This window comes from Carcharhinus amblyrhynchos, chromosome 2, assembly GCF_965287045.1.
Source record: "Carcharhinus amblyrhynchos chromosome 2, sCarAmb.v2.hapA, whole genome shotgun sequence".
Taxonomy (NCBI): domain Eukaryota; kingdom Metazoa; phylum Chordata; class Chondrichthyes; order Carcharhiniformes; family Carcharhinidae; genus Carcharhinus; species Carcharhinus amblyrhynchos.
Window position 1 is genome coordinate 143259169 of NC_137325.1, and position 27025 is coordinate 143286193.

A 27025-nucleotide genomic window follows, 5' to 3' on the forward strand; every position below is an offset into this window, starting at 1 on the left:
GCTCCTATCCTTTGAAGAAGATTTAACTTGATTGGCAAAAGATGCAGAATGAGGAGAATCTTCATGAGTGGCTGGGGTCTGGAATGTTTGAGAGTGTGCTGAAGGCAGGTTCATTTCAGGTAATTAATTAAAAGGGAATGGGATCTGAACAGAACACATTTAAAGTTTATTTATTCGTGCCCCAAGTAAGGCTTACATTAACACCGCAGTGAAGTTACTGTGAAAATCCCCCGGTCGCCGCACCCCGGCGCCTGTTCGGGTTACACCGAGGGAGAATTCAGCGCATCTTTCGGACTGTGGGAGGAAACCGCAGCACCGGGGGGGGGGGGGGGGGGAGACCCACGCAGACACGGGGAGAATGTGCAGGCTCCACCCAAGCCGGGAATCCCACCCGGGTCCCTGTAGGGAAGGACTATGGAGCAGGAGTGGGCCAGGATAGAGAATGAGGGGATGGGTTAGCAGGAGATGAATGGCTTTTGGGTACAGACAGGCTGGATACAAGGACCAGGAGATGATTGTCAGGGTGTGGAATACAGAGTTGGGGGGTGGGGGGGTCAGCTATGTGAGAATGGCTGCGTATAAAAACAAAACCCGGCCCATTGGCGAGGCTGGGCAGGCGCTACAGCAATGCAAGTCTCCTGTATCTGTCGGCTGCTGGGATCAGAGGGAATGCAGTGTTATTTCAAACCCGCCCCTTGAGGAGAAGCGGTAAGGAATCCACGTCACTCACCCTGGCAGCAGAAGTTTCACCGAAGGCGGAAGCCTGCGTTGACAAGCCGCGTTCAGTCGAGCCTGGGGAGAGCTATGCAGTGTGTCCGCAAGCCCAGGAGGACCGAGCAGGAGGATGAGAGGCTGCGAGAGGCGGCTGACAAGCACATCGCCTCCAACCTCAAACGCCTGGGTAAGACACTGCTACTCTGGCAAGGGGTGGGGGGACTGAGATCCCTCCCTGCCCACTCTGACTGCCACACCAGGCTCTCTCTCTCTCTCTCTCTCACCTCTCCAAGTGCTCGATCCAGCCCAGACAAGTTCTGCTGGAAGTTTGGAGAAGTCCCCCACTACAGCGATCCCTGCTATAGTTTACCCCACGATGTGGAGATGCCGGCGTTGGACTGGGGTAAACACAGTATAAAGTCTGACCACACCGGGTTTAAGTCCAATGGATTTATTTGATAGTAAACTCACAAGCTTTCAAGGTTTCCCTCTTCTTCAGGTGAAATTTCAGGTGAAGAAGAACTTAACCTGGAAAGCTTGTGAGTTTACTATCGAATAAATCGGTTGGACTTAAACCTGGTGTGGTCAGACTTTATACTGTGTTTACCCACTGCATAGTTTACCCATAGTTTACCTCTCTCTTTCCCTGGTGTGTTTGATCAAGTCACGACTGACAGCTGCTAAACTTTCTTTCTCCTTTTCTGCCTGACTCACCTTACATCTCTTGTTTTAAGTTCACTTTATTATTGTCGCTAGTAGTCATTGACTTACAGTGCAATGAAGTTACTTATGAAAACCCCCTAGTCGCCACACTCTGGTGTACTGTGTACAGTTTTGGTCTCCTGATTTGAGAAGATTCATTTTGATTTTGATTTGATTTATTATTGTCACACGTATTAACATACAGTGAAAAGTATTGTTTCTTACATGCTATACAGACAAAACATAGCGTTCATAAAGAAGGAAAGGAGAGAGTGCAGAATGTGGTGTTACAGTCACAGCTAGGGTGTAGAGAAAGATCAACTTAATGCGAGGTAGATCCATTCAAAAGTCTGACAGCAGCAGGGAAGAAACTGTTCTTGAGTCGGTTGGTACGTGATCTCAGACTTTTGTATCTTTTCCCGACAGAAGAAGGTGGAAGAGAGAATGTCCCGGGTGCGTGTGTTACTTGATTACCTCGTTGAATATATTTAAGTCACGGGTAGATAGGTTTCTGGTAGACAAGGAAATTAAGGGTTATGGGGAGAAAGCAGGAAAGTGGAACTGATCCACTTCAGATCAGCCATGATCTTATTGAATGGTGGGGCAGGCTCAAAGGGCTAGTTGGCCTACTCCTGCTCCTATTTCTTATGTTCCTATATGTTCTTATTATACTGGCTGCTTTTCCAAGGCCGCAGGAAGTGTAGACGGAGTCACTGAATGGGAGGCTGGTTTGCGTGATGGACTGGGCTACATTCATGACCTTTTGTAGTTCCTTGCGGTCTTGGGCAGAGCAGGAGCCCATACCAAGCTGTGATACAACCAGAAAGAATGCTTTCTATGGTGCATTTCGCTAGGTTGATTACGGAGTTGAGAGGGTTGGCTTATGAGGAGAGACTGAGCTGGTGGTATAGTGGTTAGCACTGCTGCCTCACAGCGTCAGGGACTTGGGTTCGATTCCTGGCTTAGGTCACTATCTGTGTGGAGTTTGCACGTTCTCTGTGTGCCTGCGTGAGTTTACTCCAGGGGCTCAGGTTTCCTCCCACGGTCCAAAGATGTGCGGGTTAGGTGCATTGTCTGTGCTAAATTCCCCCTTAGTGTACCTGAATAGGCGCCGGAGTGTGGCAACTCGGGGATTTACACACTGACTTCATTGCAGTGTGATTGTAAGCCTGCATGTGACTAATAAATAAAATAAACTTTACTTTAGACGGGGGCTATACTCATTGGAATTCAGAAGAATGAGGGGAGATCTTATAGAAAGATATAAGATTATGAAGGGAATAGATAAGATTGAAGCAGGGAAGTTGTTTCCACTGGCGGGTGAAACCAGAACTAGGGGGCATGGCCTCAAAATAAGGGGGAGCAGATTTAGGACTGAGTTGAGGGGGAACTTCTTCACTCTAAGGGTTGTGAATCTGTGGAATTCCCTGCCCAGTTGAGGCTACCTCATTGAATGTTTTTAAGGCAAGGATAGATAAATTTTTGAACAGTAAAGGAATTAAGGGTTATGGTGAGTGGGCGGGTAAGTGGAGCTGAGTCCACAAAAAGATCAGTCGTGGTCTTATTGGATGACCGAGCAGGCTCGAGGGGCCAGATGGCCGACTCCTAGTTCTTACTTATGTTCCAGTGCCTGTTGGGGTGCACTAAGGGGCAATTTAGCATGGTTAATGCACCCTAACCAGCACATCTTTGGGATTGTGGGAGGAAACTGGAGCACTCAGAGGAAACCCACGCAGACACGGGGAGAACGTGCAGACTCCATACAGACAGTGCCCCAAGCCGGGAATCGAACCCGGGTCCCTGGCGCTGTGAGGCAGCAGTGCTAAGCACTGTGCCACCGTGTTGTTCTTTGCTCTGGTGTGTGTGAGTTGCCCTTACTAAGTGTTCCTGTTACGTGATGTTGCTGGTGTATACCAAGTCACTGATTTGCTTGGTTTACCATTTAATCTTATTGCCTCTCGCCTATGAACGGGAAGAGCAACGTTTGTACATTTTTATGCTTATGTTTACACCTGTACTTCTGTATCCAAACAAATGCCTCAGAATAACTTTGCTGGGGGAAGGGAGGTGAAGAACTGAAGAGAATTTGGGACGGGAGAGTGGTTGAAAGGTTTTCGAGATCGGCAGGTAGACGGGAAAGTGAAGGGGTCCTTGCGAACGATTTTCGGAGGGAAAGGGACTTGAAAAAGACATCCACTTAGGTATGGATGTAATAGCACATTAATGGCTCAGTGGTTAGCACTGCTGCCTCACAGCACCAGGGACCCGGGTTCGATTCCCGGCTCGGGTCACTGTCTGTGTGGAGTTTGCACATTCTCCCCGTGTCTGCGTGGGTTTCCTCCGGATGCTCTGGTTTTCTTCCACAGTCCAAAGACGTGCTGGTTAGGTGGATTGGCCATGCTAAATTGCCCCTTAGTCTCCCAAGATATATAGGTTGGAGGAATTAGTGGGGTAAATGCATGGGATAGGGCAGGGGTGGGCCTGAATGGGATTCTCTGTTGGAGAGTCAGGTGCAGACTTGACGGGCTGAATGGCCTTCTGTGTGCTGTGCAGGGATTCTATGGTAACTGGACGAGGAATCCAGAGAATGGGAGATGGGATCGCTGCTTTGGGAGTTTGAGGAATTAAATTTGGCTCAAAATAGAAAGGAAAAATCAAGAAATTTAAAAGACGTTACTGGTAACATGGAGACGTTAACTTATTAAAATCTTAACTGGTCACTTTGGAGGGAGAAACTTGCTGCCAATAATCTGGCTCCGTGGGTCCAGTTCATACTAGGACTAGGACTAGGGGGCACAGCCTCAAGATAAAGGGGGGGCGGTTTAGAACAGAGTTGAGGAGGAACTTCTTCACTCAAAGGGTGGTGAATCTCTGGAATTCTCTGCCCGTTGAAGTGGTGGAGGCTGCCTCGCTGAATATATCTAAGATGTGGGTTGATGGGTTTTTGATAAGCGAGGGGATTAAGGGTTATGGGGAGAGGGCGGGAAAGTGGAACTGAGCCACGACAGATCAGCCATGATCTTATTGAATGGCGGGGCAGGCTCGAAGGGCCAGATGGCCTACTCCTGCTCCTATTTCTTATGTTCTTATACCTGAGGTGCTGACCTGCAAGAAATTCCCTCCTGCCTAGTGGGTGTGGGCGGGTGAGACGGGGAAGTTGAGTAATAAAGCTCATGAGCTGACGGGAACACAATTGGTTGTCAGTGACTCATGCAGAACCTGATAATGTGATATTCTTTGATGGGATGTTGCCAGCATTTGTTGCCCATTACTAATTGCCTTTGAACTGAGTGGCTTGCAAGAAAGGGGCAGCTAAGGACAAAGAACACGGGGAAACAGGCCCTTCGGCCCAACAAGCCCGTGCTGCCATTTTAACATTGAGTTCCCTCTTCCACCCATGACCCTTGGCACTCCCACATTGGAAACCAGATTGAGGGGAGACTAATTCAGGGACAAATTGTTACACCAATCAGCCTAACAGCACATCTTCGGGGTGTGGGAGGAAACCGGAGCCCCCGGAGAAAACCCACGCAAGCATGGGGAGAATGCGCAAACTCCCACAGACACCGGCCCAAATCCATGTGTCTGCACAGCAAACAGTGATAGTCACTGAGCTGTCGTGTTGTCCGTCAGCTGGTCCAGTTTAAGCGCACACTAATGACGTGTGGGTGTGGTGTCACGCCCAGGATAGACCAGGTAAGGACGGCAGATTTCCTTCCGAGGCAATTAGTGAACCAGATGGGTTTATAAAGCAATCAGTGGTGTTATCATCACCGTTACTAAGACTCTTTTTTTTATGTTCCAATAATAATAGAATTCATTTTATCAATTGAATTTAAATTTCACCAGCTGCCGGGGTGGGATTTGAACACACATTCCCAGAACATCAGCCTGAGCCTCTGACCAGTCCAATGACATTATCACAGTGCCACCCATTTCCCTGATCAAGTGGTGCTGTTGTCGGCGCCAGACTTGATGGGCCGAAGGGCCTTTTCTGTGCTTGTACGACCCTATGGAGGTGTCGATGAGGAGTTGAGTACCCTGGGAAGGAATGCCGAGGTAGACGCGAGGTGACCACAAGGTCACGCCGAGTGAGGAGGGCTGGAGCAATGAGGGGAGCGGTGCTAAGAGAAACAGCGGAGAGGAAGGGCAATAGTCAGCTCAGTCAGGAGGTCGGAAACAAGTGGAGGAGCAGAGTGAAGGAAGGGCAGTGATCTCTGGGCGCTGTCACACGAGATGTCACTTGGAACTTTGACCAGGGTGGTTCAGCACAGACAGAGTTTTCAGGGCTAATATAGTGAGCGTGTCATGTGTGACAGTGTGAAGGTCAACAGATTATAGATTATTGGGTATTAAAGTAATGAATGCATATGGAAATAGTGAAACCAAGATAAAAGGTCAGTTATAATTGTTTATTGAATGGCAGAGCAGGGTGAGATGGTGCTGCCGTTTCTTATAGAATTAGATAGCAGCGCTTCCTTAGAAAACTGAGAAACAAAAGGTTTGCGTTTATATCGAGTTAGTTTTGAATGGGCCTGTGTGACGCGAGTGAGCAAGTCACTAATTATTGGGGGAGCGCTAGCATACGTGGAAGGAGCAAAGGTTATGGGGAGAAAGCAGGATTAGGCTGTTGAGTTGGATGATCAGTCATGAGCGTGATGAATGGTAGAACAGGTTTGAAGGGCTGAATGGCCTCCTGCTCCTGTCTTCTATGAACAAGGGTAACTCGAGGGGTCCCAAGCTTGACAATTTTGTTTTCAGCGTTGCCGTTTTCCATCTCTAGATAAGCCACCATTTGTTTTTTAACCTACCCAAGGAACAAACTTGCAATGGCTAATTTGTCTGTCCTGTCTGTGTAAGGGTTAATGGATACCCAATACTCACACATTGTGTGTGAATACCTGGGTGACATATTATACTCTCAGCAAGGTGCCTTCGAATGCAACCCCAATGGTTGTTGGTGCTTTAGTGTGTCAGTATTTCAGTATCAATGGTGATTGGATCAGCAGTCTCATCCACAGAGGTGACAACAATCTTTGGTGTGTCAAAGGGAAAGCTACACAGAGCATTTTTCTCCCAGTTAAGCTCCAAGCCATTTTTGCGTTTGCTCAGGGGCCGAGGAAGATCCCAAATTTGAACTCTGCCTAAATTAACATTGCCCAGCTCCAACTCTCACCAACTTTTACAGGTGCCCCATAGAAAGCATTCTTTCTGGTTGTATCACAGCTTGGTCTGGGCTCCTGCTGTGCCCAAGACCACAATGAAGTGCAAATGGTCATGAATGTAGCCCAATCCAAACCAGCCTCCCATCCATTGACTCTGTCTACACTTCCCGCTGCCTCGGAAAAGCAGCCAGGATAATTAAGGACCCCACGCACCCCGGACATTCTCTCTTCCACCTTTGTCCGTCAGATAAGAACACAAGAAATAGGAGCAAGAGTAGGCCATCTAGCCCTTCGAGCCTGCCCCGCCATTCAATAAGATCATGGCTGATCTGAAGTGGATCAGTTCCGCTTTCCCACATAAAAGATACAGAAGTCTAAGAACATGTACCAAGGGACTCAAGAACAGCTTCTTCCCTGCTGCTGTCAGACTTTTGAATGGATCTCCCTCGCATTAAGTTGATCTTTCTCTACACCCTAGCTGTGACTGTAACACTACATTCTGCACTCTCTCCTTTCCTTCTCTGTGAATGGTATGCTTTGTCTGTGCGAGAAACAATACTATTCATTGTATGTTAATACATGTGACAATAATAAATCAAGTTGGGTTGGAGTTAGAGTGAATCACAGCACTCCGAGTTACAGAGAGTCTCTTTCATCTGATTGTTAACCACTGCCTGGGGCCACGATGATTAGCCTTCTGCTTTTAAAATGGACAAAGATTAAGAAGTGGATCAGCAGTTATAAAAGCGGTTATCTCTCTCCAAAAACAAGCCGATTTATCGAGGCATGGTTTCTAATTCACGACAAGGATGATCGTGTATTTGCATTTTTATTTTGCTTATCACCACATCAGAACAGTTCTTGACATATTGGGATTGCTGTTGACACAGGGCTGTGATTTTTACCCACAAGCAGTCAGATTCTTTCCTTGGGGAGTTCCCCCAGGTGAGGAAGGAGACTGCCCTCTGTCTCATCGGACGATGATTTTGCAGAGTGGTCAACTCTGGGTTAAAATTCAATCCCAAGCGGACACTCCTGTGATTTGATCTGATCTATTATTGTCACACGCGTTAACATACAGTGAAAAGTATTGTTTCTTACGCACTATACAGACAAAACATACCGTTCATAGAGAAGGAAAGGAGAGGGTGCAGAATGTAGTGTTACAGTCATAGCTAGGGTGTAGAGAAAGATCAACTTAATGCGAGGTAGGTCTATTCAAAAGTCTGATGGCAGCTGTTATAGAATCTCTACAGTGCAGAAGGAGGCCATTGAGCCTGCACCGACCACAATCCCACCCAGGCCCTGTCCTCATAACCCCATGTATTTACCCTAGTTAGCCCCCCCCGGCACGAAGGGGGAATTTAGCACGACCAATCACCCTAACCCGCAATCCTTTTGGACCGTGGGAGGAAACCGGAGCACCCGGAGGAAACCCACGCAGACACGGGGAGAATGTGCAAACTCCGCACAGACAGCGACCCGAGCCAGGAATCGAACCTGGGTCCCTGGCGCTGCGAGGCAGCAGTGCTAACCCGCTGTGCCATCCCTGTTCTTGGGTCAGTTGATAGGTGTCCCCAGACTTTTGTGTCCTTTTTCCCGACGGAAGAAGGTGAAAGAGAGAATGGGGCACATGTCCTGGTCTTGTATCCTGCAACCGGATAAAAAGCTGATCTACTACTGAGTGAGTGACCTGTCCAAGAATGACGCAGTAATGTCACCAGGACCAACGCCCAACTTTGGTTTGTAAATGCTTAGGAGGATTAGCGCCCAAACTGACACAACAAAACCAGTCTTTTTCTAAAATGTCTTGCTTATTCTCACACGCAAGGTGCAGAGCTGTTCAACAGTAATCCATACACCACAAAACAATAGCAGAATGTTCCTTGAAGGGAAAGTGAACCCCCCGTTGGTGCCTAATGCCATTCACAGCTGAATGAATTGCTTTCTGAGGCGCAGTGATCCCGATCCTTATCGTATTTCCTCTTAATCTGGCCCCACCTGATAGCTTGCTACCCTAGTGCCGTCTAGATCTCCCGGTCCTCTCGCACCCTTTCTAATCCTGACGCCCAGCCCGTGTCAGGTTGGTGGAGTGCACCGTGGCTCAATGGTTGACTCGCAGCGCCGGGGACCCTGCTGCGATTCCCGAGTTCTTGGCACCGCTACATCACAGCGCCAGGGATCCACGTTCACTGTCTGGAGTCCACACGTTCCCTCTGGGTCACTGTCTGTGTGGAGTCTGTACGTTCTCCCCGTGTCTGCGTGGGGTTTCCTCCGGGTGCTCCAGTTTTCCTCCCGCACTCCGAAAGACGTGCTGGTTTGGGTCCACTGGCCGTGCTAAATTCTCCCTCAGTGTAACCCGAGCAGGCGCCGGAGTGTGGTGACTGGGGGATTTTCGCAGTGACTTCATTGCAGTGTTAATGTCAGCCAACTTGTGAGTAATAAACAAACTTTAAACTGAACTGCTGAGGTAGAGATTAGCCATGATCATACGGAGTGGGCTGGAAGAGTTGAATGGCCTCCTCTCCTAACCCTTGTGTTCCGAGAAGCCACTGGGCATTTGGGAGTGTGTTAGTTGACAGGCTGAAGCAAAGCGAGATGAAGCCAGAGGAGAGTGAACTGGACTCGGGGGATTTGGGCTTTTACTGCTGTTGAGAATAAACACCAGTACAGGCTGTTTAGATCAAACTGCCTGCTCCCTGTTCCCAATTCCCATCGCATTCCATGCTGACCATCCCAATCCTCAGAGATTTTACCACCATTCCAGAACACTGGTGCCTTGATGTCACCCCAGTCTGTTTTCCCTCCTGCGATTGGGTTCAATTTTTCTTGCGCTGTTGATAACACACTGCCCCCTCTGTGGCCGCCTGCCCCCTGCGTGGCCCCCTGCATGGCCGCCTTTGGCCACCTGCCCCCCCTCCGTGGCCGCCTGTGCCCGCCTGTCCCCTCCTGCTTTGTTTCACTTGTACACGGGATCTAATGGGATTGAGGGTTATAGAGAGGCCTGGGAGGTAGGGATATGATCGGTGCAACTTGTGGGCCGAAGGGCCTGTTTGTGCTGTAGTTTTTCTATGTCCTGTTGTTGCTCACTCGCTCTTCAGACAGGGGGTAACCCCCTCACCGCTGGATAGCATCGCGAGAGAAGGGAATTGTGTGCTATTTTTGGTACCGTGGCCAGCTCGCTGCTCACAGCAGTTAAACAGGATGCTGCACGTTCACCTCAGGGAATCCCGCTGGCGGAAGACGAGTGGAAATTTTATCATGAGCTGCTTTGTGCTTTCCTTTGAGAAAGCCGATTCTCTATTTCGGTTGGTCTGCCTGCCCCGTAATAACAGGATGTTTTCCTGTAAAACACGGCCATGCCTATCTTCACCCTACCTGTAACTGGAACACTACATTCTGCACCCTATCCTTTTCCCTTCTCCCCTGTGTAGAAACTAGAAGCACGAGTAGGCCATTTGGCCCTTCGAGTCTGCCCCGCCATTCACCCTGATCATGGCTGATCATCAAATTCAATATCCTGATACCCCCCCCTCCCCCCCTCGTATCCCTCGACCCCTTTAGCCCCGAGAGCTATATCTAATTTCTTCTTGAAATCACACAATGTTTTTGCTTGAACTCCATTCTGTGGGAGTGAGTTCCACACACTCACCACCCTCTGGGTGAAGAAATTTCTCCTCGCCTCAGTTACCCCTTATCCTCAAATTCTGACCCCCTAGTTCTGGACTCCCCCACCATTGGGAACATTCTTTCTGATGTACTCTACGAATGGTATGCTTTGCCTGTATAATGCACAAGAAACAATACTTTTCACTGTATCCCAGTACACATGACAATAATAAATCAGGGTGGCACAGTAGCACAATGGTTAGCACTGCTGCTTCACAGCTCCAGGGTCCTGGGTTCGATTCCCGGCTCGGGTCGCTGTCTGTGTGGCATTTGCACATTCTCCTCGTGTCTGCGTGGATTTCCTCCGGGTGCTCCGGTTTCCTCCCACAGTCCAAAGATGTAGGTTGATTGGCCATGTTAAGAAATTGCCCCTTAGTATGCAGGGATGTGTAGGTTAGAGGGATTAGTGGGTATAATATGTAGGGGTAGGGCCTGGGTGGGATTGTGTTCAGTGTAGACTCGATGGGCCGAAGGGCCTCTTTCTGCACTGTAGGGATTCTATGATTACACGTTCCATGGGAGGGGGACGCGCAAGCCATCTAGGCACTAGTGAAGGAGGTAGAACTGGAAAATAAATTTTGCATAGTCAGGATGAGGAACGAATTAACAAGTTAAAAATTGGAGCCTCTGGATTATTACCTGAGTCCTGTGCAAATTGGCAACGGGCAAATAAGATTAGGTGAAATGACTCTGGAAGGAGTGATTCCAGCTCATGGGGCATTGGCACCAGTACTGGGGGAAAATAGGAACTGTACCCCATTGAACCAGGCTGGGAGGAGTGCTCCAGAGAGCTGCATAGTAAGAGAAGGAGAGAGGGTTTTAAACTAAACCATGGGGGCAAGGGATAAGATGTGGTAACTCAGAGTATAGACAAGGCCAGAGAGGGATATATTAGTCTGGGAAATGATAAACAGACCATGAGAGGAAGGGATTCAGAGTACAGCAGGTAAGGCTAGTGGTTACAAAAGTAATGAAAGGACAAAACTAAAGGCTTTATATCTGAATGGATGTATTATTCATAACAAAGCAGATGAACTGAATTGCAATCTGATAATAATTACAGAGACATGGCTGTAGAATGACATAGATTAGGACTGAATATTGAAGGGTGTGTGACATTTATGAAGGACAGGAAATTAGGGAAAGGTGGAGGAGTGGCTCTTAATTAATGATGGTATTGACACGATAGAGGGGAATGTGCATGAAACCAGGATTAGGAAAGAGTTTGGGTGGGGATGAGAAATGATAAAGGCGAGAATAGAATGATAGAATCCCTACAGTGCAGAAAGAGGCTAATTGGCCCATCGAGCCTGTGCCGACAACAAGCCCCATCCCCTTAACCCCATGTGTTTACCCTGCTAATCCCCCTGAGTCAACTTAGCATTACAGGGAAACAATGAAGATTGCAGCAGGAGGCCATTCGGCCCTTCGATCCTGCTCTGCCATTCATCACGTCCATGGCTGACCATCCAACTCAATAGCCTCATCCTGCTTTCTCCCCACAACCTTTGATCCCATTCGCCCCAATATCCAGCCGCCTCTTGAATACATTCAATGTTTTGACATCAACTACTTCCTGTGGGAATGAATGCCACAGGCTCACTGGGTGAAGAAATGTCTCCTCATCTCCGTCCTAAATGGTCTACCCCGAATCCTCAGACTGTGACCCCTGGTTCTGGACTCCCCCCACCATCGGGGACATCCTCCCTGCATCTACCCTGTCTAGTCCTATTAGAATTGTGTGGAGGCCCCCAGCAGTAGCCACATGTGAGGCAGCGTATATAGGAAAAAATAATGGGAGCTTCTCAGAAAGGTATGGTGATCATCACAGGGGTTTTAATCTAGAGCCTGGACAAAGGTTACCTCGATGAGTTCACAGTGTTTTCAGGATTATTTATTAGAATAACACATTCTGGAGCCAACCAGAGTGTAGGCGGTACTAAGTCTGGTATTGTGCAATGAGATAGGGCGAATTGATAACCCCAAAGTGAAAGCACAAAACCTCCACCAACCTCTGTTTCCCTATCTGCCCCCTCTCCTCCCCACAACAGTATAAATCTCATCCTATTCCCTAGTGTCTTCAGCACTGGGAAAGGTTCATCCAGACTCAACGTTGGGTCTATTCTCTCTCCAGGGATGCTGTCAGACTTGCTGAGATTTTCCAGCATTTTCTGCTGTTGTAACGAGTACAGTATTAGTCTCTTTATTTAAGGATGGATGTAGCTATGTTGGAAGCAGTCCAGTTTACTAGACTAATGCACGGCACACCAGAAGGAAAAAAAAATCTGCTGGAAAATCTCAGCGGGTCTGGGAGCCTCTGTAAGGAGAGAAAAGAGCTGACGTTTCGAGTCCAGATGAGTCTTTGTCAGAGCTAAAAGGCATAGAAAGTGGGAGATATTTATACTACAGGGGGAGGGAATGAAAGATGAGTCATAGCCACAGAAACTAGGGGAAAGGCTGCTAATGGCAGCCCAGAGAGAGAATAAAGGGTGTGAACGGCCAAAAGGCAGAGAGGCTGAAATGAAGATGTTTGGGGGTGGGGGAAGGAAGCAAAGGGCAAGAAACGGTAAAGGAAAAGGGATAAAGTGGGGGAAAAGGAGTGGGGGAGAAACTGAAGAAAGACAATGAAGAAATAAAAATGAAATAAAATAGAATCAAATCAAAGGGGGCTGAGGTGGGGTGTCAAAGCTAAAAGGGATGGAAAGTGGGAGATGTTTATACTGCAGGGAATGAAAGATGAGTCAAAGCCCATAGCGGAGCTTGGTTGAGGGGCCAAGTGTGGCCTACTCTTCATTTGTGTGTTTGTAAGTGCCGTTCTTCGTTCTATTGGACAAAGAAAGGAGTTCCCGCACAACAAAGAACACAGTAGCGTTCTGGCTCTTCGAACCTGCTCCATTGAATCCCCACAGTGCAGAAGGAGGCCATTTGGCCCATCGAGCCCGCACCGACACCAATCCCACCCACGCCCTACCCCCATAACGAAAGACCTGCTGGTTAGCGTGCATTGGCCATGCTAAATTCTCACTCAGTGTACCCGAACAGGTGCCAGAGTGTGGCAACAAGTAGAATTTCACAGTAACTTCATTGCAGTGTTAATGTGAGCCTACCTGTGACTAATAAATAAACTTTAACCCCACATATTTCCCCCACAAATCCCTCTAACCTGTGCAAGCTGGGACACTTCCAACCTGCACGTCCCGGGACAATTTAGCATGGCCAGTCCAACTAATTTGCACGTCTTAAACCCGGAGGAAACCCATGCAGACACGGGGAGAACGTGCAGACTCCAGACGGTGACCCAAGCCGGGAATCGAACCCAGGTTCCTAGAGCTGTGAGGCAGCAGTGCTAACCACTGTGCCACCGTGTCGCCCAGGATCTGTCAGGATATTCAATAGCGCAGCTTGGTTGAGGGGACAAGTGGCCAACTCTTAATTTGTATGTTTGTAAGTGCAGTTCTTCATTGTATTAGACAAAGGACGGAGTTCCCACACAACAAAGAACGTAGGAACATTCTAACTTTTCAAGCTCCACAGTTCAATGATGGATAACCAGAACAGACCTGTAAAAGGCACATCATACTTAACTAATCTCATTGAACCTTCTGATGAATGTACAGCGAATGAAGTGGGTACGGTGAATGTAGTCTGTGTGGGTTTAAGAAAGTGCTTGATAACTGGCCTCTTCTGTGGTACTTAACGAAATTGAGGCTCATTGAGTAGGAAGGGTCAGTCGGATCCCGTGTCACGTTCCTGCTGCCTCCAGCCCGCCGTGAAGCAGTGATTCCGCAGTTTGGGATCTTGCTGATCCTCGAGACTGGTTTTGGGTCTAATCAATGGGTGGGGTTCGTGGCAGGAGTGAAGGCAGAGAATGGGCCACGTTGCCCTAATCGAGAGCTATGACTGTGGCTGCTGTTTGTGTATGATCCTAAAAAAGAGAGAGGGAAGTGGGAAGTTTGGTCACAGCAAATTGCGCAGAGGGTGTGGAGAGTCTGCAGAAGGATCTAGATAGGCTGGGCGAATGGGCCAGGAACTGGCAAATGGAATTTAATGTTGGCAAGTGCGAGGTGGTCCACTTTGGTAGGAAGAATGGTAGGAAGGACTATTACTTACGTGGAGAAAAACTGCAGCAGGCGACGGTGCAGAGGGACCTCGGGGTCCTTGTGCATGAGTCGCAAAAACCCAGCCTGCAGGTGCAGCAGGTGGTCAGGAAGGCAAATGGGATGCTGGCCTTCATAGCGAGGGGGATTGAATATAAAAGTAGGGAGGTCTTGCTGCAGCTGTATAGGGCATTGGTGAGGCCGCAGCTGGAGTACTGTGTGCAGTTTTGGGCGCCGTACTTACGCAAGGATATTTTGGCCTTGGAGGGAGTGCAGAGGAGGTTTACTAGGCTGATGCCGGAGTTGAGGGGATTGAGCTATGAGGAGAGGCTGAATAAACTAGGCTTGTACTCGTCAGAGTTTAGAAGAATGAGGGGAGATCTCATTGAGACGTATAAGATGATGAATGGGATGGATAGGATAGAGGTGGAGAGGCTCTTCCTGCTCAGAAAGGACAGTAGGACTAGGGGGCACAGCCTCAAGATAAAGGGGGGGGCGGTTTAGAACGGAGTTGAGGAGGAATTTCTTCACTCAAAGGGTGGTGAATCTCTGGAATTCTCTGCCCGTTGAAGTGGTGGAGGCTGCCTCGCTAAATATTTTTAAGACGCGGGTTGATGGGTTTTTGATAAGAGAGGGGATTAAGGGTTATGGGGAGAGGGCGGGAATGTGGAACTGAGCCACGACAGATCAGCCATGATCTTATTGAATGGCGGGGCAGGCTCGAAGGGCTAGATGGCCTACTCCTGCTCCTATTTCTTATGTTCTTATGAACACTTCTTTCTTGATCGTTAGTTTATTTTCTTGTCCGCATGTCCACTTTGTTTACATTGAGTGAAGCTGCTTCAGTGTCTCCCCTCCTGGTTCCACCACGCTGCTGTTAGTCACATTCAGGCTGCTCCTAACACATGCCCATCAATGTCTCCAGAAGCCCGAGAGCAACTTCTCAACAAACTCCCCCCTGGCATCAGTGTCCCCAATTAACGAGGTGGCTGACGTCATTTGCCCGCGCCCTGCTCTCTGCGCCCACCCTGTGCTGGATTCTGGACAGGAAAATCCAAGCCCCTGATATTTTCCTCACAAGGGAAAATGCTGGAGACAGTGAGCATAAGATCTAGGAGCGGAGTTAGACCATTCGACCCATCAGGCCTAGTCTGCCATTCAATCATGGCCGATATATTTCTCAACCCCGTTCTCCCACCTTTGCCCCATAACCTTTGACCCCCTTACCAATCAAGAACCTATTGATAACAGAAAACTGCTGGAAAATCTCAGCGAATCCGACAGCATCTGTGGAGAGCGAGTAGAGCTGACGTTTTGGGCCTAGATGACCGTTTGTCAGAGCCTTTACTGTGGGCATCAGTGTGCCCAATTAACCAGGTGGCTGACTTCACTTCCCCACCCCACCTCCTGCCCACTTTGTTTCCGATTCCAGCATCCGCAGTTATTTTGTGTTTATCTTCAGAACCTATCCATCTCTGCCTTTAAAAACTAAACCTCTGCCAACCAGCTTTGGGCATTGCTGGTGTTGGGTAGCACTCGGTTTAACCCAGCCCGAATCGCTTCGGCCTACAAGCTGGGCTATTCCCTGACTTCCCTCGTCACAGTTTCTCCCGAGAGGCTACGGAGGAAAGTCCAAGGAACCATGGCTCAGTCGACACTGTGCAGGTGGCGTATCGCAGCCCAGAAACACACAACATAAGAAATAGGAGCAGGAGTAGGCCATCTAGCCCCTCGAGCCTGCCCCGCCATTCAATAAGATCATGGCTGATCTGAAGTGGATCAGTTCCACTTTCCCGCCCTCTCCCCATAACCCTTAATCCCCTTGTCTATCAAAAACCTATCTACCCGTGACTTAAATATATTCAGCGAGGCAGTCTCCACCACTTCAACGGGCAGAGAATTCCAGAGATTCACCACCCTTTGAGTGAAGAAGTTCCTCCTCAACTCTGTTCTAAACTGCTCCCCCCTTATCCTGAGGCTGTGCCCTCTAGTCCTGCTGTCCTTTCTGAGCGGGAAGAATCTCTCTACCTCTATCCTATCCATCCCCTTCATTATCTTATACGTCTCTATAAGATACCCCCTCATCCTTCTAAACTCCAATGAGTACACACCCAGTCTATTCAGTCTCGCTTCATAGTCCAACCCCCTCATCTCCGGTATCAGCCTAGTGAACCTCCTCTGCACTCCCTCTAAAGCCAATATATCCTTTCGCAAGTGCGGCAACCAAAACTGCACACAGTACTCCAGCTGCGGCCTCACCAGTACCCTGTACAGACGCAGCAAGACCTCCCTACTTTTATATTCAATCCCCCTCGCTATGAAGGCCAGCATCCCATTCGCCTTCCTGATCACCTGCTGCACCTGCAGACTGGGTTTTTGCGACTCATGCACAAGGACCCCCAGGTCCCTCTGCACCATAGCATGCTGCAGCTTTTCGCCCTTTAAATAGTAATCCCTCCTACTATTATTCCTGCCAAAGTGGATAACCTCACACTTGCCCCATGTATTTACCCTAGTTAGTCCCTCTGACATGAAGGGGCAATTTAGCAGGGCCAATCCACCTAACCCGCACATCTTTGGAGGACCATGCTCCCGGCACAGTTAGGATCTGGAATGCAGTGCCTGTGTGTATGTGTGTGGAGACAGGTTCAATCAGGGCTTTCAGAAGGGGACTGGATAGTTGGCTGAAGAGGGAAGCTTTATAGAGCTGGGGGACAGAGGGGTGCAGGCAGGGTGCAGCTGAACTGCTGTGGTAGAGAGCCAGCAAGGTTACGGCAGCTCACATTATACAGATCATAGAAACCCTACAGTGCAGAAAGAGGCCCTTCGGCCCATCGAGTCTGCACCAAACACAATCCCACCCAGGCTCTACTTCCATATCCTTACATGTTTTACCCGCTAATCCCTCTAACCTAAGCATCCTAGTACACTAAGGGGCAATCTCTTAGCATGGCCAATGAACCTAACCCGCACATCTTTGGACTGTGGGAGGAAACCCATGCAGACACGAGGAGAATGTGCAAACTCCACACGGGCAGTGACCCGAGCCAGGAATTGGACCCAGGACCCTGGAGCTGTGAAGTAGCAGTGCTAACCCACTGTGCTACCGTGCCGCCATATGGCCTTCCGAGTTGTAAGCATTCCATGAATCTGTCCGTTGTTCCACGAAGTGTATCTTGTGTGTGAGTGCATCATCGCCGCAGCCTGATTCATTCTGAGTCATTGTTCACACTCTGCTCAACAAAAAGTGTCGAGACCAAAGGCCAATGGAACGCTCACCGCTCGCCCTGCTGGAGCAACTAGACTCGGAGCTCAACATCCAGGACAAAGCAGTTTGCCTTGGAGTGAACTCATGGGTGGCACGGTGATTAGCGCTGCTGCCTCGCAATGCTGGGAACTCGGGTTCATTTCCAGCCTTGGGTTCCAGCATGTTGTCCCCGTGTCTGTGTGGGTTTCCTCCGGGTGCTCCAGTTTCATCCCACACTCCTAAAGATGTGCGGGTTAGGTGGATTGGCCGTGCCAAATGATGAGTACGTGGGATTGGGAGTTACAGATAGTTCTATGGCCTGGCAGGTATGGATATGATGGGTGCAACTTGTGGGCTGAAGGGCCTGTTTGTGCTGTAGTGTTCTACGTTCTAAATTGCTCCTTCATGTCGGGGGGATTAGCAGGGTAAATATGTCGGGTGATAGGGATAGGGTCTGGGTGGGATTGTTGTTGGGGCAGGCTCGATGGGCCTCCTTCTGCTCTATATGGATTCTATTCTATGATCGACACTGTCCATTAGCGGGTGCCCTCACTAAGGCCACGCCAACGACACTTTGTGGTTGAAATTCTAACATCTGCTCCTCCGGGCTCCCTTCCAAGTCCCATCCCATCCAGCAAACAAATGGTTGCTCAGCGAGCTGGAATTTGCTGTCTTACTCACTGTGGGAGTGCCGTTATAGCATGAACTACAGTGGATCAATAATACGGTCCGTGGCATTCTCAGAGCTACCGTGAGTGGGTAATAAAAGCCAACAACACTCCCATCCGGAGAAGAGTTTTAAGAAGGAACAAGTTAAATTGGAGCCAAAGTTTTGAAAGGGAAGAGGAGAAAAAGACCTTGGGTTTTATATGATACAACCACCGGACGTCTCAAACTCTATCCAGCCACTAAAGAGCTTTTGACGCTTAGTCACTGTTGTAATAGGACACACACGTGGCGACCAGTTAGCACCCAGCAAGCTCCCACAAAACAGCAATGCGATAATCACCAGATAATCTGTTGTTGATTTGGAGAATAAACATTGGCCAGTAAATCAGGGAGAACTTCCCGACTCCTCTTGTTCAATAAGAACATCCTGGTTTTCATTCATTCTGGGATAGAATCATAGAACCCTACAGTGCAGAAAGAGGCCCTTCGGCCCATCGAGTCTGCACCGAACACAATCCCACCCAGGCCCTACCCCCCGTATCCCTACACGTTTTACCCACTAATCCACGCATCCCAGGACACTAAGGGGCAATTTCTTAGCACGTCCAATCAACCTAACCCGCACATCTTTGGACTGTGGGAGGAAACCCACGCAGACACGAGGAGAATGTGCAAACTCTACACAGACAGTGACCTGAGCCGGGAATCGAACCCAGGTCCCTGGAGCTGTGAAGCAGCAGTGCTAACCCACTGTGCTACCGTGCCATCCTAACACACATGCCCATCCCTAATTGCCCTTGAACTGAGTGGCTTGCTCGGCCAATTCAGAGAGCAGTAAAGAGTCACCCGCATTATTGATTTGATTTCTTACCTTGCACCCGGACACTAAGGCAAGCTCTTGTATTACCAGAAATGTGAATCGTTGAATGATGTAACGATGTGTGGTTTTTAACTGTCCCATCGCTCTTTGGTGAATGTGACCACAATTCTTGCAGTCGTAATTTCCGATTTCAGATGATCTGTGTGTCACCGGCCAATGGAGGGAGACGTGGGCCGAAACCAATCTTGATTCTTTTGTGGTTTTGTTTTCTCTGTTGCCTTTCCCTCTTTCCTCTTTGGTGAAAAGCATCATCTTGACCACGAAGCTTTGGAATCAGACTATCAAGATTTGGGAAGGTGGGGGAGGCTTTGTGTTCGCACCAGTGCGGGGGGCCGGGGTGAGGAGCTTTCAGTGCCTGTTTGGAGACATTGGACAGACACTGCGTATCACACAGTTTCACAAGGAGGTATTATCTTTGGTTCCGGTGAGGGAGTTGTTGAGGTTTTCACAACAGAGCAATTTTTTATTCCTTTGTGGGACAGGGGTGTCGCTGGCTGGCCAGCATTTATTGCCCATCCCTAGTTGCCCTTGAAGGGCAGTTGAGAGTCAACCTCGTTGCCCCATCTCTGAAGTCACGTGTAGGCCAGACCGGGTAAGGATGGCAGATTTCCTTCCCTAAAGGGACATTAGTGAACCGGATGGGTTTTTCCAACAATCGGCAGTGGTTTCATGGTCATCAGTAGATTCTTAATTCCAGATACTGTTTACTGAATTCAAAATGCATCATGGATGGCACAGCTCTGCTGCCTCACAGCGCCAGGGACCTGGGTTCGATTCCCGGCTTGGGTCACTGTCTAAGCGGAGTTTGCACATTCTCCCCGTGTCTGCATGGGTTTCCTCCGGGTGCGCTAGTTCCCTCCCACAGCCTGAAAGACGTGCTAGTTAGGTGCATTGGCCATGCTAAATTCTCCCTCAGTGTACCCAAACAGACGCTAGAGTGTGGCAATTAGGGGATTTTCACAGTAACTTCATTGCAGTGTTAATGTAAGCCTATTTGTGACTAATAAATAAATAAATACTTTTAAGGGAATTGAACCTTGATCCCCGGAACATTACCTGAGTTTCTGGATTAATGGAGTCATAGGAACCCTACAGTGCAGAAGGAGGCCATTTGGCCCATCAAGTCTGTGCCAACAACAATCCCACTCCAGGTCCTATCCCTACAACCCCACCCAGTTACCCCCTAATCCCTCTAACCTACACATTCCCAGGACTCTAAAGGGCAATTCAGCATGGCCAATCAACCTAACCTGCACATCTTTGAAGTGTGGGAGGAAACTCACACAGACATGGGGAGAATGTGCAAACTCCACACGTGACCCAAGCCGGGAATTTGCACATTCTCCTCGTGTCTGCGTGGGTTTCCTCCGGGTGCTCTGTGACTGGGCAGCACTTGCTGACTAATTGCGAGTGCGCTACTAAACTACACTAACAATCAGACAACTTGTAAAGCAACTCATTTACGTTTGCCGGAAAGAGACCCATTCCCTGCAAACAAAAGGAATACGTTCAAGCTTTGAGCCCGTATGGGAAACCTACTGTTTTACCATGGCAATAGACCAATCAAAGTTGACTTGCGAACCAACCAGCATCCTTTTCCCTTCTAGTTTACCATTTGACGGCTTGAAATTTGGTGTTCTTGCATTTGTCCTGATGAGTGCAAAACAAAAAACTTCAGCAATATATCTCCCTTTTCAGTAGTTATGGTAGTCCTATACTACCAAGTGGGAGCTGGCAATGCTCACTCGCTCAGTCTATTCAACATTCAGATAATTATATACATCTTAGATTCCCTACAGTGCAGAAGGGGGCCATTCAGCCCATCGAGTCTGCACCGACAACAATCCCACCAGGCCCTATCCCCATAACCCCATGCATTTACCCTAGCTAGTCCCCCTGACACTCAGCGGCAATGTAGCACGGCCAATCCACCTAATCCGCACACTGTGGGAGGAAACCGGTGCACCCGGAGGAAACCCACGCAGACACGGGTAGAATGTGTAGGCACCACACAGACAGTGACCCAAGCCAGGAATCGAACCCAGGTCCCTGGTGCTATGAGGCAGCAGTGCTAACCACCGTGGCACCGTGCTGCCCAAAGAAGTGGCTCGTCCCAGCGAACAATCTGGGGCCATCCCCAAATATACGCAGATACTCACCAACTCATGTCTTCTTGAGCTCTTTAAGGGGAGAGATACAAAAGGGTCCAGAGGGGCAATTTTTTCACACAGAGGGTGGTGAGTGTCTGGAACAAGCTGCCAGAGACAGTAGTAGAGGCGGGTACAATTCTGTCTTTTAAAAAGTATTTAGACAGTTGGGTAAGATGGGTATAGAAGGATATGGGCCAAACGCGGGCAATTGGGACTAGCTTAGTGGTAAAAACTGGATAGCATGGACAAGTTGGGCTGAAGGGCCTCTGTGGTGGTTTTATTCTGATTGTCAATGAGCAGGCATCTGTGACTGTTCAAATCCACCCTCCCCATCTCTTGCCACTTTTAACAGAGAAATCACAGAAATCATGTGCAGAACCTGCTACAGGCCATTCGTCCCATTGAGTCTGAGCTGGCAACAATCCCACCCAGGCCTTATCTCCATAACCGCACATACTTACCCTGCTAATCCTTCCAGTTTACGCATCCTGGGACACCGAGGGGCAATGTAGCGTGGCCAATTTACCTAAGCCGCACATCTTTGGACTGAGGGGAAATCGGAGCACCCGGAGGAAACCCGCGCAGGGAGAACGTGCAAACTCCACACAGACAGTGTCCCGAAGCCGGGAATCGAACCCTGGCCCCTGGCCCAGTGCTAACCACCGTGCCGCCACTTCGAACAGCAAAAGTGGGACAGGATCTTGCATTGCCACGGGGTTGGTGGGCCAGTAGAAACCCTACAGTGCAGAGGGAGGCCTTTGGGTCTGCACTGGCACCACCCAGGTCCCATCCCCGCTAAGGCTAAGAGGGAGAGGCGAACAAAAAGTCTCTCAAAATTAGGTGACTTTGGGTTCTCCCCCTACCAATTACTTCCGATATTTGAAGGAAGAGCGAAGATTGAGTTGGGCTTTCCCTGGCAAACCCCAAGCCTCAGCTTTCCCTACCCCCATGCTGCTGTCAGCCTGGGGTGGGGGAGCGATATTGTTGCCTTGTTATTCTCTGGAAAACCCACTTGCAGTTCTGACCCTTTTCCCTAGGGCCAGATAAGCAGCTCCGTGTCTGACCAATGGACATCCTGGTCCTTATACTCCTGGTCCTCGCCGTGGTCGTCTGTGGACTCACCGTCTTCCTCAGCTGGTGGGCACGCTCCGGGCGGGAGTCCAAAAACGGAAGCACGGCCTCCGAAACTGGGAGCGTGAGTTCCGAGAGCGGCAAGGCCATGTCCGAAAACGGGAGAGCAGAGGCTGGAGCGGGGGGAGTGGATTCCGGAGATCTGGGAACGGAGAACGTGGACGCTGGATTTGAGAGTCTGAATCTGAGAGTCGGGAGTTTGGAGCCGGGCCCGGAGCCGAGGGCGGGGTGCGTGGGGCCTGTAACTGAGGCTCTTGAACCGGGGCCGGGGACATCAGACCCGACTGACGGAAGGGTAGACCCTGAGGCTGGGAACGCTGAGCCGGAATTTGGCGACCCCAGCCCGGGCGTTTGGTGTCCAACTCCCGGAGCTGGGAATCCGGGGCCCGTAATCGAAAGCCTGGAGCCGGGAGTTGGGAGCTTGGAGTTGGGAGCTGGAACGCAAGTTTCCTGGGCCGACGGCCCAACCGGGGGTCAGGATTTCGAAGCTGGGAGCCTGGATCCGGCCGTCGAGAACCGGGATCCCAGCCCTGGGAACCTGGAACCCGGAGTTGTGGGCCTGGAACCTGGATGCCAGGATCGGCCTCCGGGAAAAGAGGGATTGTTTGTGAGAGGTGGGGACCTGGAGGCGAGGGGCGGGGAGCCGGATGTGAAAGGAGGGAGGGGGGACGGGAGACAGGGTGGGACTCAGGATGTGAAGGGAGGGAGGGGGGAGACAAAGAGTGGGACACAGGATGTGAAAGGAGGGAGGGGGGACGGGAGACAGGGTGGGACACAGGATGTGAAAGGAGGGAGGGGGGAGACAAAGAGCGGGACGCAGGATGTGAAGGGAGGGAGGGGGGACGCGAGGGGCAGGAGGCAGGGTGGGGCGCAGGACGCGAAAGGAGGGAGGAGGGAGACCAAGAGCGGGAGGCGGGACGTGGAAGGCCGGCGGAGGGAGGCGAGGAGCAGGCCGCAGGACGTGAGAGGGGGGAAGAGGGAGGCGAGGAGCAGGCCGCAGGACGTGAACGGAGGGAGGGGGGAGACCAAGAGCGGGAGGCCGGACGCGAAAGGAGGCGGCGGGGAGGCCAGGGACGGGAGCCAGGCTGTGGCGGGCCGGAGGCAGGACGGAAAGGGCGGGAGACTGGGAGTGACAGGCCGGAGGCACGGAGCAAAGGGCGGCAGGTGGAAGATGAGGAGTGGGAAAGTGACATTCATTCACAGGGGAGCGAGGCAGGAAGCCAGTGCCAGGAGATTAAAATTGAAGAAGAAGTCTATTAGTCAGATAAAGACGCCCGAAGATTGGAATTTGAGATCAAAGAGCAGCAGGATAGATCAAGGTAAATACAAATAGTGTTAATCCCTGATAGTGTGAGTAGATCTTTGCGTTAAAGCTCCAAGTATAATTCCTACATTAGATTTTTATTGTTTGAAGATTGAGCACACCCATCAGCTGATGCACATTTTGCAGCGTATCCCCTTCCATTCGGGTGTGTGACAGCAGCAGAGAGGCGCTGAGCTGTACAGGAACACAGGGATTTGGACTGTCACCAGCCCTGTCCTCCTCCTCCTCCTCCTCCTCTCCGGCAGGTCGCCGAGTGTCTGCTTCTCTCCTGCTGAAAGGCCCGGCGCATTGCTGCAGCTTTTCTATCTCGCCCTCACGCCACGGGCAAACTCCAGAAACGGCACGTTTCCAAACAGTTTACAGGGGAGAGAAGGGAATGCCCGCTGGCAAAAAAAAAATACTGATTGGTCAGTGAGTTAACTGTGGCTGGGGCATTGACGTGCAGAAAGTGCTCAGCCCCTCCGTCGCAGTCCAGTAATAGAAGCATAGATAGGAACAGGAGGAGGCCATTTGGCCCTTCGAGCCTGCTCTGCCGTTCACCAGGATCATGGCTGACCATCCAACTCAATAGCCCAATCCTGCTTTCTCCCCATAACCTTTGATCCCATTCACCCCAATATCCAGCCGCCTCTTGAATACATTCAATGTTTTGGCATCAACTACTTCCTGTGGGAATGAATTCCACCGGGTGAAGAAATGTCTCCTCACCTCCGTCCTAAATGGTCTACCCTGAATCCTCAGACTGTGACCCCTGGTTCTCTCTCTCCGTGGGGAACATCCTCCCTGCATCTACCCTGTCTGGTCCTGTTAGAATTTTATAAGTTTCTATGAGATCCCCCCCCCCCCCCCCCCCCATTCATCTGGACTCCAGGGAAAGATAAAAGACGCAAATCCTGCTTCTTTACAAACTCATTTTATTTTTACAACACCACCAATCCACCCAATACCCAGTGCCACCTGTAACGTCTTTATATATCTTGGTGGGTGCGGATTAGCAATTAACAGACAAATTGGTGTGAAATTAACCCGCTGCTAACAGAAAGCAATGAGGCTCCCTTCAGTAAAGACACGAGGGTTGAATGTGTCCCTTTCATTTGCAAAGGGTGGGGTGGGGTTGGTTGGGTGGTGGTGGGGCAGGGTTGGTTTCTTTGTGTATGATTGTAGGATTGTATGTTGCTTCTTGCAAGTGTAACTGAGCCACTATACGAGCTTGACTGATCGTCTTAACTAGATAGTCTAGCGATCCGCACACTCAGGATTGTTGAGTAAGTGCTGCCCGATTTGTGGAACGGCATCTAACAGTAAACCTTTTGGGTTTTTGTAAGCGGGGATGCTTGAGTGCGGTCGGTACACCAGCAAAGGGAAAGGCTGTTGGATTCGATCGGTGGGCTCATTCAGGTTTGCTGGGAGTGACACAAGGATGTGTTCACTGCAAACAAAAGGAATATGTTCAAGCCTGGCATCTTGAATTAACCCAGGAGTTTGGGGAGCGTGTAGTTCCGATGTTGTTGTCTTATATGAAGAGGTTGGAGAGCTGGGCTTTTAGAAGAGGCTGAGGGAGTGGAGTGTGATTAATAAGTACAACAATGAGTCTGAATATTCAGGTAGATGTGGAACAGATATTTCCTCTTGCCCCTGAGTCTAGAACTTGGGGGGGACACAGTTTTAAAATTAAGGGTCACCCTTTTAGCATAGCAATAATTTTCTCCTAAGGGTTGTGAGACTTCGGAGCTCTCTGTCTCTGAAGGCAGTGGTGATATTGACTAAAGGTGGAAGCAGGAAGATGCTATTAGGCGAGGGAATGCAAGGTTATTGGGCATAGATGTGAAACTTAACACAATCAGATCAGCCATCAGTTTATTGAATGGTGGGGCAGGCTCGAGAGGCTGAATGGCCTGTTCTGCTCCTATTTCTTATATTCCCCTATGGTCCTGCATGGCAACAGCTCAGCCAATCAACACCCATTCTCCTGTAATATAAATTGTTATGTTTGAAATTTGACATTCTTGTGTTTGTCCTGATGACAGCTTCAGCAGTCTGCCTCTGTTCAGCAATATTCATATCCCTTTGTTAAAGTTTACTTATTGGTGTCACAAGTAAGGTTTACATTAACACTGCAATGAAGTTACTGTGAAAATCCCCCAGTCACCACACTCTGGCACCTGTTCAGGTCCATGCACCCCAACCAGCGTGTCTTTCAGACTGTGGGAGGAAACCGGAGCACCCAGAGGAAACCCACGCAGACACGGGGAGAATGTGCAGACTCCGCACGGACAGTGACCCAAGCTGGGAATTGAACTCGGGTCCCTAGCGCTGTGAGGGGAGGGAAAGGAAAATAAGACATGCGCTATAAGTCAGAAGTGAAAGAGGCAGGGTTCTAAGCCGGGGGGAGGAGGGGGTTATTGCTTTCTGATTCTAATAGGGTTTGTCAGAGAGCTTCCCCGCCCCCCCCTACACAATACTCATACTGTCCAGTGCTCCCCCCCGCCCCAGTACATCCAAGCCAGGAGCTAATGTGGCCCAATGGGATCTGCAGACATTTTAAAAGCTGAATAAATGAATGTTGCTAAATGTAGACCCCAGGACGAGGGCTCCAGGAATACAGAGTCCTGGGGTTTCACCACGATAGTGACGCAAGTGAGAAACTTTCCTAATTCTCAATAAAATCAGTCTAAGCAACTAGAAGAGAGAGAGAGGGAGAGGGAGACACACACCACACACACACACTAAACACAGAGGGAGGGGCAGAGGGAGAGAGACAGAGAGAGAGACACACACAAAACACAGAGGGAGGGACAGGGGGAGAGAGAGAGAGAGACACACACACACACACACACACACACACACTAAACACAGAGGGAGGGGCAGAGGGAGAGAGACAGAGAGAGACACACACACAAAACACAGAGGGAGGGACAGGGAGAGAGAGAGACACACACACACACACACACACACACACACACACAGGGAGGGACAGAGAGGGAGAAGGGGAGAGAGAGACACACACACGTATACACAGCCACACATACAGAGAGAGGGAGAGGGAAGGGAGTGAGGACAGAAAGAGAGCGCGAAAGAGTGTGAACAAGAGAAAGAAAATAAGATCGAGTCACTTGGAAATACAGAACGATGGCACGGTGGCACAGTGGTTAGCACTGCTGCATCACAGCGCCAGGGACCTGGGTTCGATTCCCAGCTTGGGTCACTGAGTGTGCAGAGCCTGCACGTTCTCCCCGTTTCTGCGTGGGTTTCCTCCGGGTGCTCCGGTTTCCTCCCA

General features: G+C 49.9%; 1 protein-coding gene across 1 annotated transcript in view; it reads left to right on the forward strand.

The window, feature by feature from the left end:
- Positions 1 to 761: 761 nt before the first annotated feature.
- The window catches only part of plcd1a (phospholipase C, delta 1a), a 97086-nt gene continuing 70822 nt past the window's right edge, over positions 762 to 27025 (forward strand). Inside the window, exon 1 of the mRNA XM_080213646.1 lies at positions 762 to 901. Coding sequence (XP_080069772.1) covers positions 805 to 901 — 97 coding nt within the window. The 5' untranslated portion in view covers positions 762 to 804. The remainder of the gene's footprint in view (positions 902 to 27025) is intronic.